Below are 14,202 nucleotides of genomic sequence, written 5' to 3' on the forward strand. Positions count from 1 at the left end.
ATCCAGCCCTGCACCTTGTCAACCCGGGGACACGTGGGTCTCAATCTGACACTCTCCCAACTGAGCTACTTCAACCAAAGCACAAACTTCTTTTGTGGGAGTGAGTTTCACGTTTCCACAGCATTTTATAGGAACACAGGAACAGGAGAAGACCATTCAGCCTGTTGAAACTGTTCCACCATTCAATGAGATCATGGCTGATCTGTGGCCTAAACTGCCTTTGGATCATATCCTTTATTACCTCTGTTTAACAAAAATTAATCTATCTCAGATTTAAAGTGTGGAAGCAGGCTATTTGGCCCATCCAGCCTGCACTGACCCTCCGAACAGCATTCCACCCAATAAAACTGTATCTCCCTTGGCTAATCCATGTAGCCTGCACATCCCTGGAGACTATGGGCAATTTAGCATGGCCAATCCACCTAACCTGTACATCTTTGTGACTGTAGGAGGAAACTAGAGCATCCAGAAGAAACCCACTCACACGAGGAGAGAACACACAAATTCCACACAGTCACCTGAGGCTGGAATTGAACCCAGGTCTCTGGTGCTATGAGACAGCAGTGTAACTCTGCATTGCAAACCAGCTGTCCAGCCAACTGAGCTAACCAGTCCTCACATAATTCCAGTGAATCTGCATTGTACTCCTTCAAAGGTCAAACTATTGGTCCTGTGATTCAGCCCCAAGAACTCATAGAATCCCTACAGTATGGAAACAGGCCCTTTGGCCCAACAAGTCCACACTGACCCTCAGAGCAGCCCACCCAGACCCATCCTTGAACACTATGGGCAATTTAGCATGGCCAATCCACCTAACCTGTACATCTTTGGACTGTGGGAGGAAACCGGAGCACCGGAGGAAACCCACGCAGACACAGGGAGAATATGCAAACTCCACACAGACAGTCACCCGAGGGTGGAATCAAACCCAGGTCCCTGGCGCTGTGGGGCAGCAGTGCTAACCACTGAGCCAACGTACTGCCCACAGTACGTTGTCTGACCCAAGTTCTGCACAACTTAAGCACCTCCTCATTTCATTATCCTTCATGATGGAACATCTAAGGCAACACAAAGCTGTATTCAAATAAAACTCTTCCAACAATTCTCACCATATTTTTCCATTCACATTTATTCTCGGAGTCTGGTCAGCACTGTGGCTCTGACAGCTGAGTGGTTTACTAGGTCACTTTCATAAGGTCATAGTAAACTAATCTGCCATTCAGTAAGATCATGGTTGATCTGAATTTAGCCTTAACTCTATTGTCCTGCCTGTACTCCCCTCCCCCGTAGCCCTTACCATCCCTTCCCCTTTGATCAAAAATCTATCTAACTCAGCCTTGAATGCATTCGACAACCCAACGACGGAAAATAATTCCAAAGCCTGACAATGCTCTGGGAGAGGAAATTTGTCCTGAGGGTTGATAGGGGGGTTAGGGTGTTGATGATTAGCCTCAGTGTGAGGTGCTAGGGGCCCTCTCAGGCCACGGACCTGAACCTCAAACTGAGGAGGAGGGTGCTCAGGTCAGGAAGCAGTCAGCTCTCCGCAAACACGCGCCTGCCGATCTGAAATGAGGCAGACTAGAATGGGGCAAATCCAAATCATAGCAGATGGCGCTACATAAATTCAATGAATATATTTGGAATTAAAGACTCTTCTCAGTAATGATGATCACAACAACTTGCATCAGTTGTTGTAAGGACTTATCTGATGCCCTTTGGAAATCTGTTGCCCTTACCTGGTCATACCCACATGTGACTCCAGACCCAGTTTCACTCTTGACTGCTCACTGAAATAGCTCAGGAAGCCAACCAGGTGAAAGGGATGTACAACAAATGCTGTCTCTGTCAGTGATGCTCAGACCCGATGAAAGCCTATTTAAAAATTAGGACTACTTTAATCTTTATTACCGACTGCCTCTTCTCATTTAATGTGATCTGCGTCAGATTTACAATTTATCTTGTCTGTAAGTTGTATGAACTATATTCCTTCACCGAAATCATGGGATTAAATTGTGAATGATTGAGGCCTTTTCACATCCCTAGGGAATGCCACTTGTCACATCATTACAGTCAGAGTGCCTGCCCATTAATCCTACATGGTTTCTTTGAACTTGCACCAACTTCCAATCTCCATTAAAAGGCTATCTCCATTGTAATGCACTCTGCCAATACCCTTCTGTATGGAACCTCATTGATAACTCCATATAGATAGCATCCATGGATACTCCTGATTAATGACGTCCTCAGAAAATCCAACAAGATGCTGGATGTTCTGTCGGACTGGTGTTCCCTAATCAGCTCACACTTATTCAAGTACTCAATCTCCCTGTCTTTAATGACTATTATTTCAATGGACTGATTTGATTTCAACCGAAAAAGATAGGAACCTTGAATTAATCAACTTGAAAGCTGAAAAAATGTCAATTTTCCCAATCAATCTAAAAAGGTTGAAAATTCAGCAAGTTTTGCATCTGGGCACACTTAAAATTCAAGAATCTATCAGAGAAATGTGTTCATCATTAGAGGAATCACATCTGAATATGAAATGAATATAAATACGGTTAATATTAACTCAGGGACATTCATTGCTATTGAATTTCTCTTTCAGGAGCAACAAGTGAATTAAAAGGAAGTTGAGTGGACTGAGGCATGTTGAGAGGTAGGATACATTTTGTCACTGAGGGTTTTGACTGAATGGTCCAGTGGGGACTTCCTGTAGACATGATGAACAGGACAGCTCAGTTATTTCTGAGTTCTCTAAAACAGAAGCAAACTGCGTGTTCAGCAGGGCAAATGTGTGGAATAACCTGCAAACTGGTGGGCATTGCGCATCTCATCCTCAATTTCTGATCTGAGGGATTTTAGGCCCATAACCAGGTGGCAGCCATCTTTGTTAGGATGATAGTAGAAGACTTGAAGCACTGAATGGACTGTGCCTGTAAATGGGATAGATGTTGGAATGGGATAAGTGGGATAGAGAATTCCAAAGACCTGTTGACATTCTGAGAGAAGAAATACCTCCCTATCTTCCTCGTTTATCTTGAAACCATGCCTTCGGTTCTAGATTTTAGATTTCCCCGCAAGGGGAACACCATCTCAGCATTCACTCCGTTGAGGTGCCTTGGAAATTCATTGAAACATGCAAGATTCTAAGTTCCAAATGTGTACAGGCCCAATCTACTCAACCTTTCCTCACAAGACAACCCTTTCATTCTAGGAATCAGCCAATTTTCAGGAGTCAGTTCTCCGAAGTACCCTTATTTATACGGGAAGAGAAGGAGGTGGTGGTAATGTAACTGAACTCAAAATCCAGAACTTTAGGCTAATGTTCTGGGGATAGCTGTCTGAATCCCACAAATATCAGATGGTGAAATTTGAATTCCAAAAAAATGCTAGCCTGATGGTGACCAAGTAATCACTGATGGATGTCATTTTAAAAAAAAAAGCTCCATTTGGTTCACCACTGTCCTTCAGGACAGGAAATCGGCCTTCCGTTCTGGTCTGCCCTATATGTTGACTGTTAACTGCTATTAAGTATCGGGAATCAATGCTGGCCTAAACACAATATGCACAGGCCCATGAATAAAGAAATAAAAACCTCCACTGTCAATTGAAACAATGGAGCAAAATCTCCATTACAACACATTCACTGATCTCCAAAGATTAGCAGGCAAAAATCTGCTGTATTCATCCACTTCCATCATTCAACTGACTGTCTTGATAACTTTGTCCAATGGGAGCTGGGTATAGCAAGACTAGATTTTGATTTAATACTGGATTTGAGCCATATTGGAATGGCAGATTGACTTATGGGAAAGACTGAATCGGTTAGGACTATGTTCATTGGAATTTAGAAGAATGAGGGGAAATAAGGGTGGCACGGTGGCTCAGTTGTCAGCGCAGCTGCCTGACAACGCCAGGGACCCAGGTTCGACTCCAGCCTTGAGTCACTGCATGAGTAGAATGTGCACATTCTCCCCGTGTCTGTGTGGGTTTCCTCCCATAGTCCAAAGATGTGCACGTTAGGTGGGTCAGCCATGGGAAATACGAGATACCAGGGATAGGTGGGTTGCTGGGTCTGGGAGGGATGCTTTTCAGAGGGTTGGTGTAGACCTGATGGGCCTGTAGTGTTTCAATGATCTGATAGAAATCATTAACATTCTAACAGGGCTAGACAGGGTAAATGCAGGAAGTATGTTCCCAATAACCAGAGAATCCAGAACCAGGGGTGACAGTCTAAGGATACAGGATTGGTCATTTAGGACTGAGATGAGGAGAAACTTCTTCAGCCAGAGAGTGGTGAGCCTATGGAATTCTCTGTCACAGCAAGTGTTTGAGGCTAAAACGTTGAATGTTTTCAAGATGGAGTTAGAGATAGCTCCTTGGGCTGAAGGGATCAAAGGGTATGGGGAGAAAGCAGGGACAGGGGACTGAGTTGGATGATCATCTATGATCATATTGAGTGGTGGAGCAGACTGAATGGCCTACTGCTGTCTCTGTTTTCTGTGGCTCTATGCTTAATGAAAGTACAAAGGAGCTTACTTATGTTGTTTTCTGGTGTTTTTGGGAGTGAGATTTGCCCTAATTACCGACTGAAAAACTGTTCACGATAATCAAATTGCAAGAGGCAGTCATCAAGTCTGGGGAAGGGGAGAATGAATCAGAATGAAACACAAAGTTAAAGGAAAATAAGTGAGAGCATCTCAGAAGAACACCCCAGCGCAGCAGAGCTCTCAACACAAATAAGAGGGTGTATCAACCAGCCAATCGCTCTCTCCCTGTTATTTGGCTGCTACAATGAGCTGGTGGCTGTGTTGTCTCCCCCAGGACAGAAGGGGAGTGAATAGTTATATATTTAACAAGTAAAGATGAGGGACATCAGTCGTCTTTTCAGGTGGAATACCATGTAGTTTCACACTTACTTCTCCAACACAAATTAACTCCAGCATCCAAATTGTTTGTTGATATACAGACCAATTAACGAGCAACATTCAGTGACCCAATTCATTCTCGTCTGATTCTGTAAAACCACAGCATGACCGAGTGGCTAGAGGACATACTTTAGTCAGCACAGAATGTACACTACAGAAACAGCCCATTCAGCCTGTATTTATTCCCCATACGAGTCTCCTGCCTGTTAATGTTATGTCCAACTGAATTATTAAATATAAGGATATACACGCTGGAGGGAACTCATTGATTGAGAATCTTGAGCAAACATAAGAAGAGACTTCAGGGATACTCAGCACTGGTTAGCACAGAGACAGACACCTGTAATGCTGCATTCTATCATTATATCTTGTATTAGTGCCTTCTTACTTTAGCAAATGGCTTCAGAATGGCTTCATGCTCCCACTCCTCTGCCTCTCACTCCATCAGACTAGGCATGAGATGATATTTCTGACTGCAATGGGTTTATACGTTTGATTTTTTTTTATTTCTTACCTTTTGCATGCTTGATATAGAGTTTGAATTATAAAGAAAGGCTGAATAGGCTGGGACTTTTCTTCTCTGGAGACTAGGGGGTTGAGAGGTGACCTTATAGAGGTTTATAAAATAATGAGGAGTATAGAGCAGGTGAATGGCAGGTGTCTTTTCCCTAGGGTTGGGGATTTTAAGGCTAGGGGGCATATTTTTAAGGTGAGAGGAGAACGATTTAAACAAGACATGAAAGGCAATTTTTTTACACAGAGAGTGGTTCGTATGTGGAATAAACTTCTGGAGGAAGTGGTGGATGTGGGTACAGTTATAATGTTTAAAAGACATTTAGATAAGTACATGAACAAGAAACGTTTGGAGGGATATGGGCCAAGCGCAGGCAGGTGGGACTAGTTTAGTTCGGGATTATGGTCAGCGTGGACTGGTTGGACTGAAGGGTCTGTTTCCATGCTGTAAGACTCTATGACTCCATGACTAGAACTGAGGATCATAAATACCAGAGACTCAAATAAATCAAAGCAGGGAGTGCAAGAGAACCTCATATTCTGACAGAGTGGTTAGAATGTGGAACCTACTACACATGGTACTGGTTGATGCATTTAGTACTCAAGAAGAAGCTAATTAAACATACGGGAGAGAAAGGAATAGGGAGAATATATTGATTGGGAGAAATGAAGAAGGAGGTTCATGTGGAGCATAAAACTGGCATAAACATAATGGGCTGAATAGCCTGTTTCTGTATCATTGGATTTCTTTCTCCCACTTGTATGTGGCTGCCTCTAGAGAAAAAGACTCTGAGTCAATAATTATTTTCTGTCTTCCATTTATATTTTCCATTCAAGGTAATGGTGAGCCCTAGGTGTTCAATTAAGGCCACTATCATTTTGAGGAGATGTTTGCTCACAATCTTTACTCTGGGAAAGGTACAGTCTGAGCCTCCATTGTCATGGCTGGGGGCTCTTGGATCAGAGCCAGTCTGATACACAAAATTACATGGAATATGCAGTCAGATGTAGGGCACTCAGCTCATCCCAACGAAAATGGTCAAGCTCCTTTTAAACTTATCTCAGTCCCAACAGCTATGTCTGTTTCCCACATTACAACAATAACCATGCATCAAACATGCTCCGTTGGTTTTAAGGCATCCAGAGGTTGTGAAAGGGGCTGCAGATTTTCTATCTTTTTCACCAGGCTATACTTAAGGTGCCACAACCAATTGAAACTAATCATCACATAAGCACTCTTTCCTGCATTCTCCCAAAAGGGGAGCAATAACCTAAGTGATATTGTTAGGAGATTCAGTGACTCAGTAATGTTCTGGAGGTCTGGGTTCGAATCCTACCATGGCAGATAGTAAAATTTGAATTCAATAGTTCAAGCCACAATAATTCAAAAAAAAAATTAAAAAAAAAAACAGGAATTAAAAGTCTAATGATGACAAGATGACCCCTGTCAATTATCATGAAATCCCATCTGGTTCACTCGTGTCCTTACCCAGTCTGGTCTACATATGACTCCAGACTCACAGCAACAGCCTCTGGGCCATTAAGGATGGCCAATAAATACTGGTCTAGCCGGCGATGCCCACAGACATGAGTGAAGGAAGTAAAAATCCAGTTTTACCAGTCTCAAATCAAATCAGTGGTAATTACATTCCCCTCAAACTCCCACCAACTCCTACTGCAAAACTTAACAAGTGAGAGTGCACTATGTAGACCTCATGCCATCACCATAACATGCTAACACAATATTAACATTTGTTAACATTATTACGATTATACAACTCTTCCAACTCTTCCCTCAAGATGCCCTGCTTGGTTGAGTGCTTTGCAAACAAACATCTGGGACAAAAAATGTCATTTTACGAAGAACTTCCATCTCACTGAGGAGGCTTCAATGAGGCTTATGTCCAACAATCTCCTCTGAAAACTCTGCTTACATTTTGAAAATTCCACATTAACAGCTGGCGCAATCCACAAAATTCTAAAACAAGCACGTTTTAAACAAAATAAAATATCCAAAGAAAACATCAAATTGTCCTATCTCCTTATCTTAAAGAATTCTTTAAAAAGTTCCAGCATCTAGATCTGCATGTTCCACAAAGACTAACTGATTTTTCCCTGAGCCATATCCTATCTACGTGCCAACTTTTGTTGAAATACATCCATTAGATTTTGAGATACGCTACTTACAGGCAGACTAACAAATAGCAGTGAAATTATTCTGTCTGCTACTCAAGAACATTGCAGTGTGAAGTTACAGAGCTGAAACAGAGATACAACTTCACATAAATGCAGCTACGAGTTTCTAGCATTCCCAAAATCTGGTAGCGCGCAGAGAGTAAGGGCATTAGCCTGCCACTTTTCGATTTCCATCGTCATACATGTGCCAATTTATCACAGTACAGCATCTGGTAGCATTGACATCTAGAGCTTTTTCCAATTGGGAAGAGTTGAAAGGTTGGAAAAGTAGTCACAAAACAAGTGCAGCCACTTTCCAAAAACAAAGCTTTTTCTTTGCCTGTTGCTCTTTTGGGAATTTACTTTTCTCTCGAAGAAAGACTTGGGAAAGGGGACAAGGTAGGATTGCAGGGTCTGGGGCAAGAAGAGGGGGAAAGTTTTAACAAATTTCTACAAAAACAGAGAACAGAATCACATGACGTCACAACATCGAGAACAGTAAAAACCACAGAAACAAACCAGGGACATCACTATTTTCCCGATTGGGAATTTAAAATAAACAGGAGCAGGTGGATAGGCGGCAACTACTGGGCCGTGACCACACAGACACCAAAAAAAACAAACCATTTTCCGAGCAAACACAGCAGGCTGTATGACTGACACCCAACAGCTCGCTATGAGTTACAGCAATGGCCCCTATCACAGTCCATGCACTGATTGCAGAGTTATGAATAGGATGGGGTTTTGGTTTCGGCAAAGGAACTACTGCTACGATGTGCCAACGATGAATTTTTTTTTTCACGAGATTAAACATGAATTTGTAATTGTTTGGCAAGTAACAATGCTTCCTGACAATAAAATTCTTTTTATGCCATCTGCATTCTCTTTAACAGAAAGTAAGTTGTTATTCCGCACAAATAAAGATATTTGGAGGGAATAGAGATAAACATCGAGGCTAGACAGAGCAGTGACAGCGAGGAAGAGGTAAAGAGTGGGAAGGGGAAGAGACGGGGGCGGAGAGTGATTGTTTATCAACCTTCTACTTAATTCAATTTTTAGTCTTTCATACACAACTTTCTTTGGCAGCCTAGGGCAGTAGTCACCACCCATTCTGCCGAGTTCGATGGCAAGAAAGGATTTTGTTGCCTCTAAAAGGAAAACAAAAAATGTACTTTTTTTGCATTAAAAAATTCAATTGAAAAAAAAAGCTTAATTATTAAAAATGAAAAAGAAACTGCTTCCAAAAAATTCAAAATTCTGATTCTTTTTACAAAATATATATGAAGATATGATATATATATGTATAATGTGCATATATATATGTATATATATACAAATTTTGTCATACCACCAAAATTACATGCGGTGCATGATGAAGTGTGGGAGCAAATAATGCCAGCTATAACTGTTGCTTAACGACAACATAAACTGAACTAAAACCGGGCATGCATTAACAGTGAAAAACGACACTGCGTGCAGCTGTTCAAGTTTGCTGATGCTGGGGTTAGAAATGAGGGAGTGAATTTCTGTGTAAACGTATGATTTGATGGTGAGGGACTGCTGATATCTGTCTTTTCCTTAAAAAATACTTTTTTCCAAAAAAAAATTCCCCAAAAATTAAATTAAAAAGATGTGGAAAACTTAGGGAATCTTAGGTCTTAGAGGAGTTTGATCATCCTGTACCAAATACGTTTATATTTTTTAAAAAAAGAAGCAAATGCGAGCCCAGTAAAATATTTTTGCTATAAAAATCTTTTGCTGAATATCTCTTTATATATCTGCGCTATTGTTTATATATAAATATGTACAATCGTACATATGTGTACATATGTGTACATATACACATATTTAAATATATAGGTAAGCCTGAAAAAATTATTCTAGGTTAAAAAAGAATCATACACAGAAATTCTTTGATATCTGTTCTCTATTGCAATAGCCTAACCCATGGCAAGCCTTAAGAGAGATAGAGAGAAATGAAAAAAAAAGGACAAGCCTAGTATTTGCAATAAATCAGCTCAATATCACTAGTTTGTCTGGCGGTGAAAGTCAAAATGTTTCCGTCAGTGAACAGGAAAAGTAACCGGGATTGGGGAAGCAAAAGAGAAAGGGGAGGAGGTCATTGAAAGGAAAGCGATCAATCATGTGACTGACGGTAGACATTTTGGGGCATCAGTCAGATTAACACGGTCCCGATCTATTACTAATTTCGGCTATCTGTAGCTGGGCTCAGCTCTGGCAGCGGCAAAATTAGTGTAAAACGATACCATGTTAACCACACTAGAGGTCCCATGGGTCTGTGTGTTATCACTGAAGAACAGGAGAACAATTAGCACGATTAACGTGAAATCTTCATTATCCCCAGCATAAATATTTCATTCATTCTGATGAGGCTCCCAAGAGGAATCCGAGCAGCAATTCCAATTTGTCACTCGCGGATCAAACAACTTATTCCGTTTTCTTTTTTTTAAAAAATTCCCCTTTTTTAGTTCCATCACTCAGAAAATGTTGTCTTTTAGATCTCCTTAATTCCCTTCCCCACACTGGTCCATGGGACCTGATGCCTTAAGCTTGGATTCTGCTATCCGATTCCATTGGCAATTATCGTTCGACTTTTATCAGTTAATCATGTTTTATGAAAGAAGGAGCAAGCAAAAATGGACTGACCTAACCCACCTGAGCTGGGCTCACACTCATCGAGGTCCTCATCATCGCTTGCACACTCAGCTGAGGAAACAATAAGGTCATCGGTGACCTGTAATGAGAAAAGTGGGGAGAAAGTGTCACTGAAAATATCATATTACTCTTCCTACAATATGAAATAGAGAAAGAACAAGCTTTTATTCATATAATTGCCTTTCACAATGCTCCAAAAGATTTAACAGCCAACAAAGTACTCCCATTGTTGTAATGTGGGAAACACAATGGCCAATTGGCTTGCAGTAATCTCAGACAAATGGCAACACAATAATGACTCAGTAAGAACTGCCGATGCTGGAGTCAGAGGTAACACAGTGTGGAGCTGGATGAACACAGCAGGCCAGGCAGCATCAGAGGAGCAGGAAAGTTGACATTTCGGGTTGGGACCCTTCTTTAGAAATCGCCAATAATGACCCGAATGCTTAGACCATAAGACACTGGAGCAGAAATTAGGCCATTCGGCCCATCGAGTCTGCTCCACCATTCAATGATGGCTGATAAGTTCCTCAACCCCATTCTCCTGCTTTCTCCCCGTAACCCTTGATCCCCTTGATAATCAGGTGATCTTGGGTAATTAGGTGTGTTGATTGATAAATAAATAGCAGCCAGCTGGCAGGGAGAGAGGACCTTCTGTCTGATATAGAATGTCTAATCGTTCATCTCCACCTTAGGGAACTGGCCTCAATTTAAGAAAGGGAAAATGACAGTCCCGTGACCTGAACTCTTTGGCCGTGGGTAATTGACTATTTTAAAATTTGTTCACAAGATGAAAATGATCTCTGCCCCCTCCATTGTCACTGGGTCAAAATCCAGGAACTCCCTTCTTAATTCCAGCCTGGAGTTTATCTAAACCTCAGGAGCTACCACTGCTTGGAAAATTAGGCTGGCATAGTCTCACAAAGAAATGACAGAGAAACTGAATGTGCATTTTGTATCAGTCTTCATGATGGAAGATGCCAGCAGCATACCATGGTGCTTAGGGCAGCACGGTGGCTCAGTGGCTAGCACTGCTGCCTCACAGCACCAGGGACCTGGGTTCGATTCCAACCTCGGGGAACTGTCTGTGTGGAGTTTGCACAATCTCCCCGTGCCTGCGTGGGTTTCCTCCAGGTGCTCCAGTTTCCTCCCACAGTCCAAAGATGTGCAGGCTAGGTGGATTGGCCATGCTAAATTGCCCATAGTGTTCAGGCATGTGTAGATTAGGTGGGTTATATGGGTCTGGATGGGATGTTCCAAGGATCGGTGTGGACTTGTTGGGCCGAACGGCCTGTTTCCACACTGTAGGGGTTCTATGAAAAAAAAACCCAGAACTTCAAGAGAGTCAGGAGGCAGCAATGTGTGTAGTAGCCATCACTAAAGATCACTGAAGAAGGGTCCCGACCCGAAATGTCAGCTTTCCTGCTCCTCTGATGCTGCCTGGCCTGCTGTGTTCCTCCAGCTCCACACTGTGTTATCTCAGACTCCAGTATCAGCAGTTCTTATTATCATTAAAGAGAAGGTGCTGGGGAAGCTGAAAGATCTGAAGGTGGATAAATCACCCAGTTCAGGTGGACTACATCTCAGAGTTCTGAAGGAGACAGCTAAGGAGATTGTGGAGGTATTGGTGGTAATCTTTCAGGAATCACTGGAGTCAGGAAGGGTCCCACAGGATTGGAAAATGGCTAATGTAATACCTCTATTGAAGAAGATATGGAGGCAGAGGACAGGAACTATAGGGTGCTTAGCCTAACCTCAGTTGTTGGCAGGTATTCAGAGGATGAGATTGCAGAGTACTTGGAAGTGTTCGGTAAAATAGGGCTGATTCAGCTCAGCTTCGTCAAGGGGGGTGACACCTGAAAAATCTGTTAGAATTCTCTGAGGAGGCAATAAGCAAGTTAGACAAAGGAGAGCCAGTGGATGTGATCTATTTGGATTTCCAGAAGGCCTTTGATAAGGTGCCGCACAGGAGGCTGCTAGCTATGATGGTATTAGGGACAAGGCACTGGCATGGATAGAGAATTGGCTGATTGGCAGAAGGCAGAGCGTTGGGAGAAAGGGGTCCTTTTCAGGATGGCAGCTGGTGACTAGTGGAGTTGCACAGGGGTCAGTGTTGGGCCCACAACTATTCACGTTATACATTAACAATCTGGACAAAGGAATTGAGGGCGTTGTTGCTAAGTTTGTAAATGACACAAAGACAGGTGGAGGGACAGGTAGCGTTGAGGAAGCGGGAAGGCTGCAGAAGGGCTTGGACAGGGAAGTGAGCAAAGAAGTGGCAGTTGGAATACAATGTGAGAAAGTGTGAGGTTATGCACATTGATAGGAAGAATTGAGGCATAAACTATTTTCTAAATGGAGAAAGGCTTTGGAAATCTGAAATACAACGGGACTTGGGAGTCCTAGTTCAGGATTCTCCTAAGGTTAAAATGCAGATTCAGTTTTCAGTTAGGAAGGCAATGCTATTTTTGCAATCATTTCAAGACAGCTGGAATACAAGAGCAGGGACGTACTGCTGAGGCTGTGTAAGGCTCTGGTCAGACCGCATTTAGAGTATTGTTGAGTAACTTGGGCCCTTATCTAAAGAAAGATGTGCTGGACTTGAAGAGGGTCCAGAGGAAGTTTACAAGAACAATCCTGGGGATAAAGGGCTTGCCTATGAGGAGCAGTTGAGGACTCTGAGTCTGTACTCGATGGAGTTTAAAAGGAAGGGGAGGATTTTGATTGAAAGTTACAGAATACTGAAAGGCCTGGATAGGGTGGCTGTGGAGAAGACGTTTCCACTGAAAGGAAAGACTGGGACCTAAGGCACAGCCTCAGAGTGAAGGGACGACCCTTTAGAACTGAGATGAGGAGGAATTTCTTCAGCCAGAGGGTGGCTAATCTGTGGAATTCATTGTTGCAGAGGCCTAGTCATTGAGTGCATTAATGACAGAGATCGATAGGATCTTGGTTAGTAAGGAGCTTGAGGCATACGGGGAGAAGGCTGGAGAATGGGTTGAGAAAAATATCAGCCACGATTAAATGGTGGAGCAGCATTGATGGGCCAAATGGCCTAATTCTGCTCCTATATGTTATGGCTTTGTGTCCAAGGAAACAGCTCATCACCACTTCAGTGGAAGCTAGGGATGGGGAATAAATACAGGCCAGCCAGCGACTCCCACATCTCGTGAATGAATAAAAAATAAACAACCCGAGGTCACAGAGTTAAAATGATTAATTGGAAATGAACAGAGGTAACACAAGAAAAAAACTTCCTCATGCAACAAAATATTAGATTTTGAATAGCCTGTCCAGATTGGGTGATGGATGTACATTCAATAACAGTCTTATCAATCAATTGAATAAATACCTGAAGGAGCAAACATACTGGGATAGAGAGGGGACAGATGAACTAGATTGCTGTAGGCATGGACTAACAGTGAAATCCTGTGCAGTTATAGCTCATAATTCCACAATTCTACCTATCCTATCATTTACTCCCTACCCAACATCCCCTCCCTATTCTCTGCATATAAACGATGTTTTCCCAGCCACCATCAGTTCTGAGGAAGGGTCACTGGACCCAAAACGTCAACTCTGATTTTTTCTTCACAGATGCTGCCAGACCTGCTGAGCTTTTCCAGCAACTTCAGTTTTTGTTCCTGATTTACAGCATCCGTTCGGTTTTTATTCCATAATTCTACGATCCGATTTCTGCCAATTCTCTCTTCCAAGCTTTGTTTCTCTTTTATTGTTGGCTTGCTATCACTTGTGACTGAGTGGGCTGTAGTCCTGTGTCCTCATCAGGAGGCTCTATGTTCAGGTGGCACTCCTGGGTTAGCCTGGCACTCCCGGTGAGGCAGTCTTTCACATGAGGCCTTCAACTGAGTCCCATCACACTGTGTGGATGGGTGCAAATCATGCC

General features: G+C 42.5%; 1 protein-coding gene across 1 annotated transcript in view; it reads right to left on the reverse strand.

Annotated features, from left to right (window-relative positions):
- Window positions 1–6,348: 6,348 nt before the first annotated feature.
- Window positions 6,349–14,202, reverse strand: part of nrxn3a (neurexin 3a) — a 1,856,693-nt gene continuing 1,848,839 nt past the window's right edge. The window contains 3 exon segments of the mRNA XM_048600025.1: window positions 6,349–6,415; window positions 8,689–8,767; window positions 10,287–10,374. Coding sequence (XP_048455982.1) covers window positions 6,349–6,415; window positions 8,689–8,767; window positions 10,287–10,374 — 234 coding nt within the window.

This window comes from Rhincodon typus, chromosome 8 (genome assembly GCF_021869965.1).
Source record: "Rhincodon typus isolate 14 chromosome 8, sRhiTyp1.1, whole genome shotgun sequence".
NCBI lineage: Eukaryota > Metazoa > Chordata > Chondrichthyes > Orectolobiformes > Rhincodontidae > Rhincodon > Rhincodon typus.